This window comes from Dermacentor silvarum, chromosome 10 (assembly GCF_013339745.2).
Source record: "Dermacentor silvarum isolate Dsil-2018 chromosome 10, BIME_Dsil_1.4, whole genome shotgun sequence".
NCBI classification, from domain to species: domain Eukaryota; kingdom Metazoa; phylum Arthropoda; class Arachnida; order Ixodida; family Ixodidae; genus Dermacentor; species Dermacentor silvarum.
The window spans coordinates 4,882,840-4,898,836 of record NC_051163.1 but is presented as its reverse complement, the minus strand read 5'-3'; the positions used below and the strand labels follow the sequence as shown (position 1 = coordinate 4,898,836).

The 15,997-nt window shown below is 51.2% G+C and overlaps 1 protein-coding gene across 3 annotated transcripts; it reads left to right on the top strand.

Annotated features, from left to right (window-relative positions):
* The first annotated feature begins 1,271 nt into the window (after positions 1-1,271).
* Positions 1,272-15,441, top strand: LOC119430992 (serine/threonine-protein kinase pim-3). Of its 3 annotated transcripts, none has more exons than XM_049657280.1 (5): positions 1,272-1,344; positions 11,077-11,189; positions 11,450-11,497; positions 12,209-12,572; positions 14,000-15,441. In XM_049657280.1, the coding sequence occupies exons 1-5, from the start codon at positions 1,287-1,289 to the stop codon at positions 14,377-14,379; spliced, it is 963 nt and encodes a 320-aa protein (XP_049513237.1). In that variant the 5' UTR covers positions 1,272-1,286; the 3' UTR covers positions 14,380-15,441. The 3 variants fall into 3 exon arrangements, with proteins under 3 accessions (XP_049513237.1, XP_037554386.1, XP_037554387.1); XM_037698459.2 differs by lacking the exon at positions 1,272-1,344 and adding an exon at positions 10,735-10,986; XM_037698458.2 differs by lacking the exon at positions 1,272-1,344 and having other exon boundaries at positions 10,734-11,189.
* The last annotated feature ends 556 nt before the right edge of the window (positions 15,442-15,997 follow it).

The following is a 15,997-nucleotide window of genomic DNA, read 5'->3' as shown; positions in this document are numbered from 1 at the left end:
AGCTAGTCCAACTCCCTCAGCACTCGCACTTGATACATTCAAAAGTGTATCACGCCTTCCAAGTTGGGAAAAACCAGAATTTCGGCATTGACACAAAATAAAGACAACCAGTTGAGCAAAGCCCGCAGCTTACACATTCGCTGCTTGGCGAGGGGACTGATGAAGCGGCGCCCGGCTGACACACTCCATTGCTAGCGCCTCACTCCGTGTTCTGGACTGCTTTAGACTGCACTTGTTATCTTGTAGGATGATGATAAACCGTCGGGCATCTCGCGATCATCAGTAGTCAATGCGTCATCCCAACTCTGTAGCAAGGACGGCGTCTCGAGAAGCAAACGGTGTCAGTACGATAAACTTGGACAAAACAGTGCACTTCCGGAGAGCTTGCGTATATTTGTGATAGAAACCGACCACGTGGCACGAAAACTAGCTCCAGTGCGCTTCACTACCGTTGGGGAATGCGACACGACTTTACCCTCAACCGAGTCCGCACACACTGCTTCCTAAATGACATCGTTCCATTCAAATCTGACTCGCCAAGAAAGGTCCAGGAGCTGCGGCCACTCCCAAGGATTCCGTCGGGAGACAGCGGCTCTTTGTCATAAGACGCGAAACGACAGCTGGGCAGGAAAGGGCGCATCGCCTGATGCCTTTTTACGCCACTGCATAGCACGTGGCCAAGGGATCCTTCCCGACAGAAACGTGGGCGCACATTCCCGATGCGTCGTGCGCACACTTGGCAGTCATCGTGGTCTCGAAGCCATCTTGGAAACCGCTGCGATATTGAAGCGACGAGTGAGTCCTACGTACTACCGTACCTTCGCGCTGGAGTGTTTTTAAATATCCTTCCGAGAGGATGACCTCTTGAAGAACTTCCCTCGTGCAGAAGGGAGCATTAATCGAACCTAAATTTTTAGCACGAATGCGATTCTCTAATTGCGCAGAGAGCCTAGTTGCTTCATGTAGTACTTTGAGGTCGTGTCATCAGCGGGTGCCCGTAAAATTGATGGCATGATACAGTTTGCTTCAAGATTTAGAGTGTTTGTCTGCAATCCAAAGCTGGCAAAAGCTACCGTATTTGAGGCGCTGCGTGGTTCGTAAGCGCACGTGTTTACGATTTTTTGAAATCCGTGCGGCGGCATTAGTGTGCGCATGCTCGTGACGACGAGGGGGCAGCGGCGCTCTCGGCTCGCCAAGCCATCGGGAATCGCTCTTTGTCCCACGTGATCGCAGCATCCGACACAGGCGCTGCCAACGCCCCGCCGTTGATTTGCGAAGAGGCATCGATGGCCGCCGTGACCAGCACCCGAGTGGACAGACCAGGGCTGCCGGGGACATCGACGCGTGAGTCACATCTGCTCTCTAGCGCGCTCCCGGAGCGCGTCTAGCATGTCGTAGCCTCAAGTTTCGGGACGAAATCGGGTCCTTCCTCAGCAGTGGTTAAACGGCGTACGACAGAATGAGTGCTGTCTTGTAGGTCATTGATTTGACTTGGGCGTGAAGGGAATTCCTACAAACCGCACTGTTACCGAGTTTTTTTGGATGTTCGGGCCGTCGTTTGAGTGCGCTTTGGCCATGCTACGAAGGTGCTGTAAAAATTGGTCTTAGAGTTGTATTGTCGAGAACGTAAGCCTGCAATGATGGCCTTGCTTCCTTATCAGTTGAGCTTGCTTATTCTAACGCTTAGTTGGCTAGCATTAATTTAGGGAGATATGCTCTAATATATGAGCGCAATTTAGTCGGGACGTTTCGGCTCCCGAGTACGACTGGTGCGTATACCCTTGCAATTTCTTTGTAATAGAGAGTTTTAAATTAGAGGGGGAAAGGGGGGGGGGGGGGGGAGAGTCGCCGATGGTCGGACAAGGCGATCGCCACTTGGAATGTTCGCGACAAAGCCGCCGATGCGGAAAGGCTTCTTTGCAAGGGCAGCGACTGTTTGGAAGCCGTGTCGTCCTTTGACGCCCCTGTCTGTGCCAGTAAGACGCAAGAGGTGGCTTTGTAAAGCGCCCATGCGAGCCCTGGAATTAGGAGACGACCGTTGGTCTAGTTCAACTTTTAGGGCATGGCAGCCGCGACGCGTGCCGAGTAGACAAATCCTGTCGATTGGGTGAGGATAACATCAGAGGTTAACATACGCGCTTGCAGCATAGATGCATCTTTATTACGCGCTCTAAATCATCACAACTGCATGCAGCAGCTGTAACACGCACTCGAGACTATTGCGGAAGAGAGTCAAGTACGTGCGTCATTCTGCTACAAGTGAGCATTTATTAGTAGACTGAACATAGCTGCAGCATGCCAACTAACTCGATGGATACTTAATTGCTGCTTTTAATATTTATCGCTACTCATCGATAAATTGTTTGCTGTGGGTTTAGGCTCTTCATTCTTCGCCTACCCTGCCGAGTTGCGTGACGTGGCTTGCTGCTGCTATAGGTATCTCTTCACGGTGCTCTCTTACAAGATTGGCCGGTACCGCAGATATAGAGCAAACCGGCACCGCACATAAGTTGGGCGAACCGAGGCGGCAGGTATGTACAGTACGGTCCACTTTTAGAGGGAACACGCGAGCGCGCGGCCGGCGCTACGCGGAGCGCTAACTGCTGGCGAGATTTTGAAACTTGGAGCATGCGCATAAAGGCGCAAGGGCGGTGCTTGCGGCCGTTCGTCTGCTACTTACCGCCCCCGCGCTTGCCGTGCGCTGGATAGCGCGTTCGTTTTTCTGCGGTGCGATTCATGTCCCTGTACTCTTCCTGCGCCTCGTTGGGTAATCAGCACGCAGAACTCACAAAAAAAAAAAAAAAAAATACCGTTCGTTTGTTGCTGTGGTTTCTCGGCAGCTTTGATGCGATTTCATTCATGGCCAAAGCGGCTGAATTTCGATTACGGGCGAAATGCAAAGAAAAGCCATGTGCTTATAGTATTTAGAAGCACGTTAAGGAAACACTTGCGATTGATAATAGTTCAAAATCTCCCAATACGGCGTGACACCGAATGATATCCTTGTTGTGGCTTGCAATACCCCCGCAAATGTTAGTTCTCGCTCGCGTGATTTTTTTTTAATCGTTGAGGCAACATCGCCAGAATATGCGAGGACGTGCACTTTTACGAAAATTATTGCGTTTCACCAACACACGCGCTGAAAAATGGTGTGCGTAGAACGACGCGGAGTAAACGAAGAAGACAAAATTTATTCGTTGTATTTGTGTGACAGAGTATAGGTGAGCCAGGCCAGATCTATAGCCTCGAAACATTTAAAAAATGCAAAGCTAATGGAACATGTCTGTGCCCTGTGAAACACAAAATAAAATGCAGATCTGTGCAAGCAAAGTAGGACTAAGCGCGACATACCAGGCACTGAAAAAAAAATTACACTCGTAATGCCGATGATTACGCTGGTAATCGCAAAAAAAAAAAAAGTCGGTTGTTTAGGCCTCGGGCTTTTGGTTTCATCGTTTTGGGGTGTCTAGAGAAATGTGTGGTGGATCCTGGGTCTTCCATTCTCATATGAACCTAAGTCGCTTCGTGCTCAAATAGCGTGCCCTAGACTTCGTTCAGTACCGGGTGACGTCACCTTCAGCGTCCGATTACGGCCTTCATCCTTTCAGGCAGAGACCTGTACAGTGCTTCTGTGAAGGATGAGTCGCACTTGAGCCGCTCCCACTCCTCGTTGACCGCAGCCCAGAGGTCATCCGCAGATTTTCCATGAAGACTTAGGCGGGAGAGAGATGTCTTCATCCTTACCCACACATTTTGTATTATATTCAAATCAGGGGACTGTGGGGGGCCACATGAGCACAGTCACTCCGCGCTGCTGTAGTAGGCGATCGACCTTTTTGGCGGTGTGCACCGGCGAGCGGTCGTGCTGAAAAATGCAGTCATGCTGCGGTGTGATGTGACTGGTGATGTGCGGGAGGCCGACGGTGTCCAGAATATTGCTGTATTTGTCCGCTGTGAGGGACCCTTGTATGCGCACGAGGGGTCCGAGGCCGTCACGGGTGATGCAGCCCCAAACGCTCACCACAGTCCGTCCGCTTGCTGCTACTCGCTGAACAAACTCAGGCCTGAACCACGAACACGAACGAAAAAAAAAAAAAAAATGTTGAAGGCTGTATAGTGCAGCACTCTTGTCTTGCAATGCCGATTATGTTATAACGGAAGGAACTGCGAGACGAAACAGCAAACTTAAGATTATTAATACGGCGAAAATGCTGAGGCCCGTCTACTTAGATTTAGGTGCATGTTGAAGAACCTCAGGTGGTCCCAATTTCCGGAGCCCTCCACTATGGCATACCCCGTAATCATATCGTGGTTTTGGGACGTTAAACCCCGAATATTATTAAGATTGTTAATACGAAATCGAGTGTTTCATTCTCGGCAGCAGATACCTTAATATTTCTGGTGCAGGCATGTTTTCCAACCCACGCATGTGGCACAATGGGTGTATGATAAGTAGCGTATAATTTCTAAAGGAGTTCCGATCGCGGCGCTTGGGTGACACTTGCATACTTTTTTTCGACTTCGGCGCGTTAAAACTCAAATTTAGTTTGCTTTACTATGGAAGTTGTAGCAAGGTTAGGGAACTGGAGAAGGACTTAAGAGAATTCGAACATACCGAGTTCTGTCTGGACGCCAGACACGAGCCCTCTGATCCCATTTGGTCGTGAATGTGCACTCGTCGCTGAAGACCACTCGGCCCCAATCGCCAGCGGACCACGCTTCATGCCGCTGGGCAAACGACAGGCGCTTTGACTTGTTCACGTTCGTCAGTAGCGGTTTTTGCGCTGCAAATCCTGCTCTTGAATCCTGCTTCAGCCAGCCGTCGCTTCAGTTGTTTTTGAAGCGGTCAGTTGAAAACACTGGCGTATTTCGCTAAGTGAAGCTCGAGGGTTGTCAGCAACGTATGCAACGATATTCATATCGTCCTCCTGAGTTGTCACTCGTGGCCTTGGTTTCCGAGGGGCGTCCTTGATCCTATTTTCATCTCTGAAAGCCTGGATAATTCTATTCACGGCCTTAAGTGGCCTCTTCACCATGGACAGCGACAGCGCGCTGGCTGTATTCTTTAGTGTAGAGCTCGACTATGCGAAGTTTTTCGTCCTCAGGTACCCTGGCCATGCCGCTTTTAAGAACTAGCCCCACCGCAAATGCGATCAGCGAAGAAATACGCCCCCAGCTGTGGAATTCTGTGAAAGCGATAACAAAGCCCATCACTTGCGTAACCTAGTGTCAGTGCTCGCCAAAAAGTTAATCGTAAGCTTTCCACATGCTTTTCGAACCAGCCAGCCGCTTTTGATAAAGGAATCTGATGGTTGATGCAGCGAGCATAGCAAGCTTGTCTTTCCAACCATCTAAATATAGAACGGTGCTAGCGCGCGCCGAGTGCTGGGGCGGAGAAGTAGCAGAGGACGCGGGTGCGAACCGCCCTTGTGATTCTATGCGCATGCTCCACGTTTCCAAATCTCGCCAGCAGTTAGCGCTCCGCGGACCGCCGGCCGCGCGCTCGCGTGTTCCCTCTAAGAGTGCACCGTACTGTACTTTTAAGGGCGGACGTGACATCCATCATGGTCATTTAATCACCTGCATTCTGCAATGATTACTCCTTGGTTGTCACGCCGTGTACATCGTCCGAGATTGCATCGGCGTGCCATTGGCACTATCCCCAACAGTAGAGCGCGACTAGGTCGAGCAGGATAGTTGACTATTTCTCGTGACCCCGTCTCAAAGGGGATGCCAATAGAAATCAATCGACCAAGCGTGGATGGAGCCGCGGTTGATGCCGCGAGGTCAGCTGCTCTCACCACTTGGCGAACTGCGGGGCGTTCAGGACTCGCTCTCTATAGCGATATAAAAATGCATTGCACAATCTTTTGTCTATCTGCAACGCCGACTGCAGCTTCGTATTGAAAACAATCGCCCACCGTCCAACTGCGTTTGACAACGCTCGTCTAACAGTTTCGTTCTTGTTAATTTCACTCTTGCACTCGAAACGACTGAACGCCTTGATGCGCATCTTACGCACTGTGGAAACCGATGTAAGCCAAGTTTTCTAGCTGCTTGCTTTGATTGGCGAGAATTAGCGGTGATGTTGACGGCGAATGTGTAATTTCTTCCGCGTTTAGCCCAATACGAGAGTGGTGAGTTCAAGTTAGACGTTACCTTGAGTGCACCACTGCTGTTTGTTTGCGTAGTACACGCTGGGAGACGTGTTTGATTCAGGCGTTGTTGTGCGCCATTGTTCATAATCTCTAAGAGGTTCGAGCATTATAATTCCCTCACTCACGTGGCACATCGCATCGTGGCAGAAGTGTTAAACTTTAACACTTGATTTATGGGGCTGTACGGGCCAGTACCACGATCGGATTATGAGGCACGCCGTAGTGGCGGACTCCGGATTAATTTTGAAACCCTGGCGTTCTTTAACGTGCATCCAAGTGCACTAGCGTTTTTGTATTTCGCTCCCGTCGAAATGCGGCTGCCGCGGTTCGGAATCGAACCCGCGACCTCGAGCAATGTCATAGCCGTCCACCTACCGCGGCGGGCACAAAGGTGTTGATATGACGTGCGACCGCTTCAGTAGCGGCGCCTAGACCCTACGACGTTTTAATGCGGCTTTGCGTCTGCTTGCCCTGCGTCAGTTGTCCGTTTGACAGACTTGCATGGTGTTTGTTTTTCAGAAATAGCAAAAGCGTACCGTACCGTGCCATTAGTTTGTGCAGAACCACTGTTTCATTGCCTTCTCTCGTCACATTTTCCCTATCCCCCTGTACTGCCAGAGTGGCAAGGCTTCACTCGTTTCGCGACTGCGTCGGTTCTACCCATTCTCTGCCTCCTCTCTCCCTTCCCCTCTGGTCTTGCACGTTAGTAGAAGGGTAAGCGCTGCAGTTTCTGCAATGCTTTTTGGGTGGTCGCGGATGATTACAGCTGTCAAGAGGCTAACGTCGCGACACCCAAATGAGCTCCAGAGGGCACGTGCACATGCCACGCGGTGTTTGAAGCCAGGACGGGAGTATTGCGGACTAAGATGTACCGAGTCACGTTGTGCGGTCCATGTGGAGAGGAAGAGGAAACGGCTGAACACCTCATACTTTTCTGTAAAGGGTTTAACCCTACAGTGCAAAGCAACGGGGCTGATTTTTTCAAAGCATTCGGGTTTAGGGACAGTGGAGGCAAAATAGACATTAAGCGGGTAGAAATAACCAAACGGAGGTTATCTGATTGGTGGCTAAAATCAAGGCAAGGGTGAAATTTCACCCTCCACAAAGTACAAAAATGTTACTAGTCATGGCTAGGTGGCGTGTGACGCCGCCCGATTTAAAGGGTTCAGCCTCATCCATCCATCGGATGAAAAGGTCCAAAAGAGTTTCTCGTGTCGACTTCGGCAGCAACTGCGTATGGTGCGGTCGCGTGGGCTTTATCTTGAAAGCGATCTGCTTTTGGGGCAAAGTCTAGGTGGGTCGACGGCTCGTACCTTTGCGTGTGCTGTGTTCTCGCCTCTCAGAATGCGTGGAAGCGAAGGTCACTTAGCTTGCTGCTGCCGGCCGCGCTTCCTCACGCTAGCCTTTTGACTGCGAATGTCCGCCGTCATCGAGTGGGATGGGTTAATGTTTGCCTGTGCGCGCTGGACACCGTGCTTGTTAATTTAGTTAGCGAATGTTCACAAGTTTATACGGCCGATAAAACTACTATCCTTACTTCGTGTGGTTGTGTGACAATTTGCTATCGCAATCGATGATTCGCGATTCGGGCAAAACTGCGCTTTTTTTTTTCCAGACTGCGCTATCTCGGGCATCGGCCCATATCAGACGGATACCTACAAAGTGTCCGCCTATAACAAGCCGATGTGAGGATGATTTCATTGAGAAAATAATTACGGCACGCGTTATATTAATATTGTTGAAAGTATATGTCGAGTGAAATGGAGGAGGGTAGGACATCGCGATGTTCCAGCTTGGCACGCAAGCGTAGGTTGACAGAATAGGCAAACACTCGCTCACGAATAGTTTTGTAGGCTCACTGCGCACTTGCACTGGCCGGGCTCGGGACTGGCCCGGAACACTGACGACTATAAGAACTGCAGGCCTATGCAAATTTTAGGTCAGTGGTGCCTACCATTTTATGGGAAAGTCGAGGCAGGCAGGCCACAACACAGCTTTTCAACACGATTAGCATTTCCATACTTCCGGCACTCTTTCTCTACCTACGCCATGTGACTCAAGTTGTCTAACTTTAGCCACTACGTGCCATCGTCATCAAAATGTCGTCATACTGCCCTCGCAGTTCCATCGAAGTCATCAATCGTGATTATGCCACCGTTGACATGCCATCGTCATCATTGTCATACCTTGGTCGTGATGCTGTCGTTCGATTCTCTTCATACCGTCGTCGTCCCGCCATTTTCGTCATACAATGGTCGCCACGCTGTTGTCGTACCATCATTTCAGGCATCCAAAGCCGTCATTCCATTCCAGCATCATGCCGTGATTCCGTTATATTTGTGCTCTCGTCAATCAATCCTGATTATGCCACCTGTCGTCATCCCATGGTCCTACTGCCGTCGTCGCTATTCGTCGTTTCATCAACGTCAAATTTTCCTAGCCTGTTGTCCAAAGTATCCTTCTCGTAACAAGAGGAATCCGTGGAAGGTGTTTCACCGCAAATGGTTACATTGTTAACAGCAGAAGACGTGCCTATAGGCCTAGTCGTTTACACTATTTTGTTGCTGCACAAAAATGTGTACATTTTCGGCAGGGCTCATTGATGTGCCGCTTTGCACCGTCTTGTGCGTGATCACTTTAATGAAAAAATGAAATAATTTTAAACGAGTTCTTGGAGGATGAAAACGAAGTGGCAGCAAATAAATTTTGGAATATTCATTCACAGATTAATTTTGTGTTAAGGCATAGTGCAACTCGACACTGGTTTCCAATTTTTTTTGTTCACTATTTGTTCGAGCGAGTTGAGTATTCTACGTATTTTATCTTACAATTAGTCCAACTGATTAAATTTTGTCTTTCAAGTGTCCATTGTTCTTAAATAATTTCAGCCTACGCGGATGTTGCAGAATTTTGCGACACTTGTGAGAGATGTGAAGAAACAAAACAGAATGCAGAAGATTTTGTGCTATCATTGCATTTTTTTTTTTGAATGCTGCTTTCACACGTTAAATGACTCAACCCTCGTGTTGGCAGCCTTTGACATGTTTTTCTAGCACCAGGTGGGTTTCTGCGGATTTACGTGGACAAACAAGTGTACATCATATCCCAATCTGAAGAATCTTGAAGAACGCATGTTGAAGAATACCCGGCACCCGTTGATCGGCATGAGAGTATATTTCTATAACCGGAGAACGCTACCTAGTTTCGTATAGCTCAAGGGTTAATGGGTGGAACCGGGCCGGGCCTGAATCTCTCAGGCGGGGTAAGGCGCAGGTTTGAAATCACCGAGCCGGGCGAGCATGGCACTTTCGGGGACGAGCCTGAAAAAACGGCCCCGTGCAGTGCTCTAACTTGCACTACCGTTCTATATACTGACCTACACACACCCCCTCGCCGGTCGGCTGCCGTTCATACTCGCACAGGCGCGAGTATGAACAGGCCTGTGAAATGGGTGCGGAGAAAGTCGTGCGATTACTCGTGAGGCACCCTCCGATGGCCACGCGAGATCCTCCTTGAAACTGTCATCGCTTCAGCATCAGTGAAACGCGCGCGAAAACAGCTCAGGCGTTCGGCTGCCGCCCGTTTCTCGAGAACACTCGCTGGCTGTTCGGCATGCGATAGAACGGTTCGACGGGCAGCAACGTCCAAAGACAGGCGACCGTCGGAGCTGTGAACCCGAGTTTACCGAGGTAAGCCGATACTGACTTGGCCGGCTAATTTTCGAGCACAGGCAAATATGGAAATTAACATGGGCCCCAAGGGCCCGGCCGTCTTCCTCGGAGCGCCAAAACAAACAAGAGAAAACGCTAGCGAAACAGTGTGTCTGTCGCTGGCGGCTTTGGCATTTCCGAGGGCGCGCGATGACCTTCTCAGGCCGTTGGCGCCACGCTTACGTCGCGCTTCTCGCGCCCTCTGCTAGCGGCGGCCAGCGACGCAGCTACCCCCGCGAGATGGGCGAGAGAGCGGCGCGCGTACGAGGCGGGAAAGCGTGATGTGTACGTACGAAACTTACCGGCAGCGGGCACTAAACGGCTCCGCTCTCACAGACCGATTGAGGGAGAGAAGAAAAGAACATTCGAAAACAAAAACGAAAACCAGAGACCTCGAGAGAAAGAGAGGGTCTTCACGCGCGCAGGCACATACACACAAGCATAGCGTACATTCCGCGCCCTTTTCCTCCTACGTCACGGCGTCTCTGTGCCCTTTCCCGCGCTCCCATTGGGCGGACGCGGAGAGTGCGGCCATTGGACCGAGTCGGTTGACGACGTCACTAGGCGCCGTGACGTCGGGTTTTTTTCTGCTGTGCCTGTCTGGAGGGCCTCGGCGCGTTTGGTTCTTCCGCAGGGTCGGGCCAAAGTAGTTCTAGTGTCGTCTTCGTATTTTGAGTGTTAATTCTGGTGTCAAAATTACGAAAACAACGAATTTATTTTCAAAACACTTTTTAAATTTTCAAAGTTTGAGCATATTTTGCTTTGCGCGGGATTAGTTAATTATAGGTGGCGGGAATTCCACGCCAGCGTCAGTTGGCGGAGTGATACAAGCGACGTGAGCCGCCTTCTCTCCCTTGATATTTATCACATGAGCGCGGGCGTCCGCGATTCATAGACGGCGGCGGACGCTCGTGATGGTGGTTGGTGCTGCGCGTGGTGGCTAGGGAGAAAAAAAAAAAGTCCCGCCAAACCGTTGCTTGTGCCCGTCGCATCTGGCCGTTTGGATTAACCACCGTCGTTTGATCTGCGTGTTGTGTTTCTGTGCTCCGCCCTGGATTACACAACGATGGTTGGACGGCGCATACCCGGTTTAAGCTCTATGCTTTGGGATCGCCCAGGTAATAACCACGACACCGTGCACGGCGGCGTTTTCCCAAAGCGTTGTCCCCGGGCCATGGATACTCACAGCGTTGCTCCACTCTTTGCAGCGCAAGCCGAGAAGAACAACTCGTTCGAAAAGAACTACCGCGTCGGCGCGCTTCTCGGCAAGGGAGGCTTCGGAACCGTCTACGCTGGCACCCGGAACCGCGACAACTTGGCGGTAAGGGGACCTCCATGTTCGGCTGTTGAATTTGCGCCAAGTTTCTTCTCACGATGTGTCCTTCGCGATGAATCTTATTCATCGAATCGTGTGGCTTGCTGAGTTATGCGAAAGCGCATAGCCGATTGTACTTGAGCGCTTCGGATTAAACGAAACCGCTCGCACAAATGGCGCTCTTGGCGTCATTCAGCGAGTTTCGGAAGTTGCCGCTTGCGCGCCTCTAGCGATATTGACGAGTGATTTTTGGATTCTTTTTCCAGGTGGCCATCAAGCATGTATCCCGGGACAAAGTGACCGAATGGGGCACGGTGAGTGTTGATCTTTGTTGTGCGGTTTAGTGGGGAATCTTGCGCGCGATGTAGACGGCCAAAGAATGCGCCCCCCAGGGCACGCCAGAGTTCGCGAGCGTCCGTTTCCCTCGGCCAGGAATGCAGCCAACCTAGATCGGTTAAAGCCGCCGATTCTTTCGGCCGGGTGAGGAGGTTCTTCTCCTCCCGCGCAACCTAGATGCTGCAACGGCGCCATGTTTGCGGCTTCTCCCCTTGCCCGGCAGTTCGTCGCTCGCAGCGGCGGAATGGCGGCGCGCGTTGCGAGTAGTTTCGCGGCGGGGCATTGTTCGACGACGAGCAGCAGCGCGACTGAGCGGCGTCGCTGGTAGCGCCGCCTCGTCGGCGCCCGCGCGCTCGATTGTTTTGGCGCTACTGGCAGCAATATTTTCGCTTCCCGTTCGGTACGGCGCGTGTCGATCGATGCCACCATGTGGAAACATGTGGTCGAAAATATTGCAGTACGCGCGCAATAATTGTGCCGCCTGAAAACCCAAATCACTATATAGTTATGTCGAACCGTGCTGCACCGCTTTCGCTCGATATGAGAGCGATTTTTTTTTTTTTTTTGGAACTTGCCTGCAATTACATTCTTACCGTACGCCTCAAACAGCTCTAAAGCATTTGCTGTGTTAGAAGCGTGCTCGAGGTCATGAAAATCCTTAAGACGAGCGTCTTCTCTTCTTGGTACAGATCAGCGGTCAGAGGGTGCCGCTGGAAATCGTGCTCCTGCGGCGTGTGGACCACGTTCCGGGCGTGATCCGGCTGCTGGACTGGTACGAGCGTCCCGACTCGTTTATTCTCATCATGGAGCGGCCCGAAGTGGTGAAGGACCTGTTCGACTACATCACCGAAAAAGGCGTGCTCGAGGAGACGCTTTCGCGACTCTTCTTCAAGCAGATAGTCCAGTGTGTGATAGCGTGCCATAAGGCGGGCGTCATCCACCGCGACATCAAGGACGAGAACATTCTGGTCAACCTCAAGACCCTCTCGGTCAACCTCATCGACTTCGGTTCCGGAGCCTTCCTTCGAGAGGGATTCTACACGGACTTTGACGGTGAGCCTGCCATACTATATTGTTGCTGCATGGTTAGGGCGCGATCCTTGCTGTGGACCTAAGCAGACGAATCGTGAACCCACGGTAGCATTAGGGCGCGTGCTAGTGAAATGGTACTTGGCGGCGTTGTTGCTTTAAGGATGGCTTTCTCCGATTCGAACGATTTAATCACGTTGCCGTGGCGCGCTTATACAAGTACTAGCAGCAATCGCGTGCCAAGTTCAGAAGCGCATTATTACGGGTGCGCGCGTAGGGGACGAGTGCGCAGATAGCACGCGTGCAGTCTAGCCGGCCCGGCGTCGATCGATTCGGGTCTAACCGCGCGCTCGCGACGGCATCCATCTTTGTTTAGTTACCAGGAAGCCGTCCATCGATAGTCCTCGGCGGCGCGCAGCCACGTTTCGCTGCCGCCACTGTTGCCGGAAGCGCCGCGAGGAGGGTGGCCGTGTTTTGGCCACGTGACCGCTCGCATCGTGCTCTCCTTCTCTCTCCCCCTATTTCTTTTCTGCCGCCCGAAAACGTTGATTGGTCGGGCATTTTCAAATATCCGTTGTGGCGGTTCTCTTGGGCTTCGCTTTTCAGCAGGCATGGGCTTTTCTTTCAGCATAGAGCCAGGGCAGTGCGATGGTATTCCCACACTCCTTTTAGCTTCAATGTACAGTGCGACTTCACTGCATTGCCCTTTCTCCGGTCCGAAAGTACCATTTATTTAGCCCGTCGTCATTGCTTCGCACGCCGCTATCACTCGAATGGAGCCAACAATATATAAGAAGTCAACAAGGATGTCTGTTGGCTTCTTATGTTATGATCAATAAAGATCGGGCCCCTCGGTTCCTTTCTCGTTCATATTCAATAAGTGATTGTGAGCTCGGTGCCCGCTCTGTCATTTCTCGGCACTGTCGGTCAAAATGTTACACCACTCGACTTCGTCTTCGAAAAAATTTCCGCCGGCGTTGTACTGGAGGCTCGTGTGCAATCAAAAGGCCATTTCGGCCATACCATCAAGCAAGTTAGTTTGAGGGCGGATCGCTAGACCGCACGCAAAGGGCGTTTGCATATCTCGTAACGATTCGTGCACTTTCTATGTGTTCTCGCCTTGGCTAAGGCAGCTTGCGTCGTCCCGCGGTTGCTTTCGGAGCCGCCGCAGTGACTGTCGCGCGTTTTGTATTTTCGGCTCTGGCCCCGTCGTGGGGCGCGGCGCCGACGCCAGCCATTCTGCGTAGTCGGCGACCCGAAAATAAACCCACCACGAGAGCCGCCTCCGCAGGAAGTAGTCGGGCGCGTCTTGTCTGCCTGCAGGGCGAGGCCGTTGTTTGGGGGCTCAGCGACTTGGTCGTTGACCGCTGAGGATGTTAGCGGCCATGTTAGCTACACTGCGTCGAACGAACCATGGAAGTGAGCGACCCGATTGTTTGTTGTGTATGCAGGCACCCGGGTGTACAGCCCTCCCGAGTGGATCCAGCGCAGCCGGTACAACGGCCGCGCCGCCACCGTGTGGTCGCTGGGCATCCTGCTGTACGACATGGTGTGCGGCGACATCCCCTTCGAGCAGGACGAGCAGATCCTTCGCGCCGAGCTGCACTTCCGGCGGAAGTTGTCGCCCATGTGCGAGGACCTGATCCGCCGCTGCTTGGCGCTGGTGCCCGCGGAACGGCCCACCCTCGAGGAGATTCTCGAGCACGAGTGGATGGTCGCCGACGACCTCAACAGCACCGTCTCCGAGAACATCCCCGTGCGCTGTGCGCGCGGCGAGCAGTCCTCGCTAGACCAGAACTCCACCGGAAGTCAAGACAGCATCTGCATTTGATGATCACGCCCCCTTTAGAGAGCACCAATTCCTCATTCTAGAGAGCCGCGGTTCATCATCATCATCACGGACGTTGCGTTCTGTTGGGAAGTGTGGACGAGTGTAGGCCCCCGCTGGCGATATGTGAGAGACAGGAGAGAAGCCCTAATGTGCCGCTAAACAAGTCTTCCCGCTGAATGGAGACGAGGAGACAGCTTTTTTCATCAGTGCAAACACGCGCATTTTGCGTGGCAAGAATCTCTGCTCTGCCAAGTCTACGACTGCCTAGCGTGTGAAGGACTGGGGACCCTGTATCTGTGTGCATGTTTTTTTTTTTTTCTTCTTTGCGACGGACTTGAGTGCAGCGTCGTCTTTGAAGAGGTGCCCATCTGTGCGTCTAGGGGCGAAGAAGCTAAGGGACTGCCTCCTTACTGCGTAGCTGTGATATGACAAAAAAGATCCCTCCTTACCGGACGTCGCTGCCCGTGTGTGTCGCAAGCAGACCAGTCTTGTTGCACACTGCTGTGTTCCATTCCCCAACTGCACGCAGTTGTTTGTTTCTGTCATCAGTCCACCTGTATTTATTTTGAGAATGTACAGAATGAACCTTGCCTACCTTCCACCCGCCCTGTAAACATTGCCCTTATCCATCATCACAAGCATTGTAATCTGCCATCCCAGACATTTCATGAGCATAAACAATGTACATATATGCGCATCACTTTCGCAATTCTTGATTTGCGGGTGTAGAAAACACCTGTCTCATTTTTTGTTTTCAAATGTAGAATTGGTTGTCACGTGCGAGTCTGCTTAGTGGCAAGTGGTTTTGTTTTTAAGTTATTTGTTTCCTCATGTGGAAGAAAGGTGTGAGAGCGCCATCCCAGCAGCTATTCCTGTCTGCTCAGGTGTGCTCTCTCGCTTCCACTCCTGTTCCTCTTATTTATGTGTTCTTGGTTAAGTGTTTGTGTTGTCCTTCCATGTCCTTTCGGAAAGCATTGTGTACATAGTTTGTACAGAATAGTCGCGAACCGGGTATTTTTATAAAAAAAATGCTGAAAATAAACTTGTATGTACGTTCTGCAGAACACTTGCTGTTTCTGCTGCCATTGTGGCTTGGCAGAGCGCAAGCTTGGCCGCCTCTGGCATGCATTGGAGAATTGTGTTGGTTGGTTGCATGGAAAAGAATGTGGCAATGTACAGTAGCTTGCCAGCTGTGGTTAAAACCTCGGCCACCGTTCGGCTGCATTTAGTCTGCAGCTAGACATGACAGTGAATAATGCAGCTCTTGTTCTTTATGCAGCCGTGGTACATGAACCCCTTGAGAAGAACTTGATTACCCCTTCTGGAACATGCTTTTCTTGCTGGCAGGCAAATTCTTTGATTGTGCCAACAACAAATAAGCCGTCAACACGTGTGGTGTGTATGAATGAGGCTACGAATATGAATGCCTGCAAATTTTATGGATAGAGCAGCTTTCTGTCTTCTGGTAGCCTTTCTCACTCTAAATATATGTGGTTAAATTAATGTGCCGAGAAGCTGGGCAATCGCAGTAACATATGACGGAAATAACTTGATTAGAATGGTGATCGTTTCAGAGGAAGAATTTAGATTAAATCTACATGGTTTCTTTCAGAAAGAG

Bases quoted from the DNA above. Each gene is read 5' to 3' on its own strand.
- LOC119430992 (XM_037698458.2), top strand. From the start codon at position 10,935: ATGGTTGGACGGCGCATACCCGGTTTAAGCTCTATGCTTTGGGATCGC. The intron at 11,190-11,449 runs GTAAGGGGACCT...TTCTTTTTCCAG, and splicing joins GGAACCGCGACAACTTGGCG to GTGGCCATCAAGCATGTATC. The intron at 12,573-13,999 runs GTGAGCCTGCCA...TTGTGTATGCAG, and splicing joins ATTCTACACGGACTTTGACG to GCACCCGGGTGTACAGCCCT.